Source organism: Myotis brandtii, unplaced genomic scaffold (assembly GCF_000412655.1).
Source record: "Myotis brandtii unplaced genomic scaffold, ASM41265v1 scaffold632, whole genome shotgun sequence".
Taxonomy (NCBI): domain Eukaryota; kingdom Metazoa; phylum Chordata; class Mammalia; order Chiroptera; family Vespertilionidae; genus Myotis; species Myotis brandtii.
This window is the reverse complement of record NW_005370419.1, coordinates 145,852-148,959: the sequence shown is the minus strand read 5'-3', so window position 1 is coordinate 148,959 and position 3,108 is coordinate 145,852. Positions and strand designations below refer to the sequence as shown.

The 3,108-nt window shown below is 60.1% G+C and overlaps 1 protein-coding gene across 1 annotated transcript in view; it reads right to left on the bottom strand.

The window, feature by feature from the left end:
* Positions 1–265: 265 nt before the first annotated feature.
* SLC26A11 (solute carrier family 26 (anion exchanger), member 11) overlaps positions 266–3,108 on the bottom strand; it is a 12,246-nt gene continuing 9,403 nt past the window's right edge. Inside the window, 3 exon segments of the mRNA XM_014528391.1 lie at positions 266–828; positions 1,616–1,685; positions 2,706–2,949. Coding sequence (XP_014383877.1) covers positions 746–828; positions 1,616–1,685; positions 2,706–2,949 — 397 coding nt within the window. The 3' untranslated portion in view covers positions 266–745.

Here is a 3,108-nt window from a genome sequence, read left to right as displayed (position 1 = left end):
TCACCCACACGGACCGGGGATGGCTTCCTGCAGCTTTCAATGTAAGCATTTGACTGTTACAAAAACATGAAGGTTATTACTTTTTTTTAATTAAAAAACAAACCAGCAAACGTGCCCGGGCTGGTTTGGCTCCGTGGATAGTGTCGGCCCGCGGACAGAAGGGTCCGGTTAGACTCCAATTAAAGGAACGCAGCTCGGTTGCAGGCTCATCCCCGGCCCTGGTCGGGGTGCGTGTGGAAGGCAACCAGCCGAGGTTTCTCTGTCTCTCCCCTTCCCTTCCACTTGCTCTAAAAATCAATGGAAAAATACCTTCACATGAGGATTAACAACTACAGTAAAAATACACTGTGCAGCCTCACCGCCCTTCAGCAGACACGAGGCCATTGGCACACCTTGTTCCTCCCAGAACAGCAGCGGGCCGGGCCGAAGGGGGGCGGGGACCGGGAGATGCGCCCCACCCGCCCCCCAAGCCAGGAAGGGGCTGGGCTGCGGGGACCCTTCCTGGCCCAGGCTGACACCCCGGGGTCTGTCTTTCTAGAAGTCTCTCTCCAAACCACGGCTCTGCCCCAGGTCGGTAGGAGGTCAAGCTTCCATCGTCCCGGGGGGAACCAGTGGGGCCATGTCCTTCCTCTGGTCCCGCTCCGGCTTCCTCAGACCCTCCGGCCAGCGCAGCATCCGGCCTCGCAGGAGAACCTTCTGGGAGGCTCTCCAAACCGCGGCCGCCCTGCCCTCGGGCGCTCCGGCTTCAGCAGGGCAGCGAGGGCTCCGGGACAGAGTCGTCGCTGAAGCTGTGGGGCTGGGTGCCCGGCTCCTGACTCAGGTATTTCTCTACAGAAAATTCAACATTTTTTTGCCTGGCCGGCATGGCTCAGTGGTTGAGTGTCGACCTATGAACCAGGAGGTCCATTCCCGATCAGGGCACATGCCCGGGTTGAGGGCTCGATGCCCAATAGGGGACATGCAGGAGGCAGCCGATCCATAACTCTCTCTCATTAATGTTTCTCTCTCTCCCTCTCCCTTCCTCTTTTTTAAAATATATTTAAAAAAGCAAACAAACACAACATTTTTAAGTGCTAAACAAGCACCAGTGAGACGGGGTCAGCTCACAGAATGGGGTTAAAGGCCTCACTCACCTCAGGGTCCCTGGGCGGCACCCACGCCCTCCTCACTGCATCCCTCTCCGCACCACAGTGGCCCTGATTGGTGGCTGTGCCTGCCTCTCATCCCCGCCCCCTCCCCCGCACCCCCCTCCCGTGCAGGGGCATCAGTGCTGCTCCTTCCAGCAACAACAGAGACGTCTCGGTGCCACACGGAGCCGAGAAACCAGACACGACCAGGGTCTAGGACTGTCCATGGCTCCCCTCGCGGGCCCGAGAGGGCAGGGCCACTCAGGAGTGACAGCCTTTTCTACGTCCCGTCCCGCTGGGGCCACTGCAGGGCCGTCAGAACCCGGACTGAAGTCGAAGATCTCTGCGACTCACTGTGTGCAAACTGGGCCTCAACCGAAGACACGCCCCGAAAAATAGAACCCCCGCCCCAGAGAGCCCATCCTCGCTCCCCACAACCGAACGCAGCGTCCGAGCCCAGAGTCCACGGGGACCTCGATGGCACTCACCTGCCTCCTCCAGGCTGGGGAAGTGCTGGACATTCAGGTCAGCGGACAGCAGGACATGGAGCACGGGCTCCTGCGGGACAGAGAGAGGTCAGCGCCGGGCGGGGACGCCACGCTGTGGCCAGGGGGCAGCCCGCCCGGCACCCACGGGCGAGCACGGTCTCCCTCACAGTCCCCGGGTGGGTACCACTCCCTCCTCAGGGAAACGGAGTACAGACCAGGCCCCCGGGGACAGGGACGGTGTTAAGAGAGATTTTTAGGCCCGGCTGGCTTGGCTCACTGGTTGAGCATTGACCTATGAACCGGGAGGTCATGGTTCAATTCCAGGACAGGGCACATGCCCCGGTTGTGGGCTCAACTTCCAGTAGGGGGTGTGCAGGAGGCAGCCGATCCGTGATTCTCATCATTGATGTTTCTATCTCTCTCTCCCTCTTCTTTCCTCTCTGACATCAATCCTATATAATAAAAGCGTAGCATGCAAATTGTCCCCTTGACCGGGAGTTTGACCAGGAGGCAGGGCCGGCTGGGGGAAGGGAGGGAGTACCCGGCCGGCAGCCGGCAGCCACTAGGGACCCTACCAGTGCACGAATTTCATGCACTGGGCCTCTAGTAAAATTGTTGATTTTTTACAGAGGGGAAGGGAGAGAGATAGAGAGTTAGAAACATCGATGAGAGAGAAATATCGATCAGCTGCCTCCTGCACATCTCCTACTGGGGATGTGCCCGCAACCCAGGTACATGCCCTTGACCGGAATCGAACCTGGGACCTTTCAGTCCGCAGGCCGACGCTCTATCCACTGAGCCAAACCGGTTTTGGCTAAAATTGTATTTTAAGAAAAGAGAAGTATTTTTAAATAAGTACAAAGGACACAGACGAGTGTCTTGCAAACACGACACAGAACCTAACGGTCAGGAGCAAAGCCCTGAGGCCAGATGCCGAGTGGGATGCGTGGCCGCCATCCTCGCTGTGTGGCCTTGGACAAGTTTCTCAGCCTCTCTGGGCCTTGACACCCTCGTCCCGGCACAAGGATGGTGATAACACCAGCCTCAGGGCTGGTGAGAGTAGCAGGTGCCGGCTGTTTGGGACGCCCACCTGCAGGCCGACGAGGGCGAGGGTGAGGCCCTGCCGCCGGAAGTCCTCCAGCAGCTCCCGGAGCCCCAGCACCACCGTGTAGTCGAGGCTGCAGAGGTGGCTGCACTCCAGGACCGCGGAGCGCGGTGGGGACGCTGCGGGGACAGGCACGGGCAGTCACACTGCGAGGAGGAGGCATGGGCATGGCGAAGCCATGGACAGCTCCGGCCCGGCGGGAGGAGTCCGGGGGCCCGCGACAATAGCACTTTCCCTTCCCCCCAAACACCAAGTCGGAGAGGGAGCAGGCGCTCAGGACAATGCTGGGGAAACGCCACCCTCACTGGGCGCCGGGAGTGAGGGGCCAGTGAGGGGGACGCCACTGAGACGCCCAGACCTCCTCCCTGACCGAGGGCAGGGCCTGGGG